Here is a 1,480-nt window from a genome sequence, read left to right as displayed (position 1 = left end):
TTCAGCAGGTTCACTGGTTTTAAGTGGTTCACTCCTTTTAAGTGGTTTATCCTCTGCTTTGTTTCAGGACCCTGTCCCTCTCTTTAAGGTGTATGCTGAAGAGCTTGTCAACCAACTGAAAGAACGGGCGCTGCAGAAGCAGTAGAAGGAAAGAAACCTTCAGAGCAAAACCCCTGCTGCAGATCAAGCTGTGGGGTTCAGTGGGACTTCTGTCTGAACCACGTTGTGTGGAAGGGGCCACGTGAAGAGCGTGCCCAGGAGCATGTTGCAGTTATCAAAGCCTAATGACAGCCTAAATTCAGTGAGGAAGCGTTCCTGTGGGCTGAGGAAAGAATTTCTGTCCTGTGGCCTCTGCAAGCATTCTTGTAAGACTGACTTAATGTGGTTCTTCTGCCTGTACAAGTAGTTGGCTGCTGTTGAGAGCTTGATCACGATGTAAAATGAAATACGCGTTTTGGGAATATCAGTAAACTTTTCTCTGGTGTTCGTTGCTCATTAGCGTGTTATAGCAGGGACTGTGAGGCATGGTGGTGTAACTGAGATCAGTCCCCAGCCTTCTGCAGCAGAGGCGACCGTGCCCTGAAAGAACGACCCCAAAGCCCTGCCTCAGGCGGTGCCTGCCAGCAGGTGGGGCTGAGCTCCCCAGCCGCAGCCGCTGGCCGTACAGCTCACTCGAACCCCTTGGGTTCCAGCACTCTTTCTGTTTGAAGCTGGCAATTTTAAAATCTTTTATTTTGTAAAAACCTAGCTGAAGTGGGCGTTCAAGCCTTTGCTCCTGTCTGGCAACGAGGGACTGAAAAGCACTTACCAGAATTATGTGCTAGTGGACAGCGCTGTGTACCACCGGTGTCTGTGAGCTTCATGGTCCTGCAGTGGGTTTCTGGCTGGAGATAAAAGCAGCTTCTCCTCCCTTTCCCTCCAGCTCTGAGGTGAGGGACGAGCACAGAGCTTGCGGGGTGGACCTCGTGTGAGCCATATCTCTGGATTGTCACCCAGGAGGAGACTTTGCCTTAACTTTGCCTTGGGATGAGACATGCTCCCCCTCTCTAGCACATGAGGGCAAGTGTACGGTCTCGGTTTCTGAGCCACAGGACCCATGATAAGAGAGAACCTGGGCTTGTAGAGCAGCGTGTGGCTGGTCCCCTCTGCACTGGAATGGAGTAGGACCGCAGGGGAGCAGAAATTCCCAGTGCCTTAACGTCTGCCTTAAAGACGAGAGAGGTGCTGCGGAGGTGGTTGCTGGGCAGGCACAGAGCCTCTGCAGGGCTGTGCTAGGTGGCTGGGGATGAGGGACGCGGTTGAGGTGAACATGACCTAAATGGTGGCGTTTCAGGAAGACCAGACTTCTCTGCTGCTTTTTTGGGCCGGGGAATGCTTTTGGGCAAGGGGTAGTTGAGCTCCCAGGTGAGTGTGGTGCAGCCGGGCAGCCCCAGGGCGGGTAGGGCTGGGTGGTCAGGGGCTGCCGGACTGGGGCTGTGCC

The 1,480-nt window shown here is 53.9% G+C and overlaps 1 protein-coding gene across 1 annotated transcript in view; it reads left to right on the top strand.

Moving 5' to 3' along the window:
- MRPL28 (mitochondrial ribosomal protein L28) overlaps positions 1 to 488 on the top strand; it is a 2,771-nt gene extending 2,283 nt beyond the window's left edge. Inside the window, exon 4 of the mRNA XM_009324697.1 lies at positions 68 to 488. Coding sequence (XP_009322972.1) covers positions 68 to 145 — 78 coding nt within the window. The 3' untranslated portion in view covers positions 146 to 488. The remainder of the gene's footprint in view (positions 1 to 67) is intronic.
- Positions 489 to 1,480: the final 992 nt, after the last annotated feature.

Source organism: Pygoscelis adeliae, unplaced genomic scaffold (genome assembly GCF_000699105.1).
Source record: "Pygoscelis adeliae isolate BGI_AS28 unplaced genomic scaffold, ASM69910v1 Scaffold85, whole genome shotgun sequence".
In the NCBI taxonomy this organism is placed as follows: Eukaryota; Metazoa; Chordata; class Aves; order Sphenisciformes; family Spheniscidae; genus Pygoscelis; species Pygoscelis adeliae.
The sequence above is the reverse complement of the archived record's forward strand: the minus strand, read 5'-3'. Positions and strand labels throughout refer to the sequence as shown.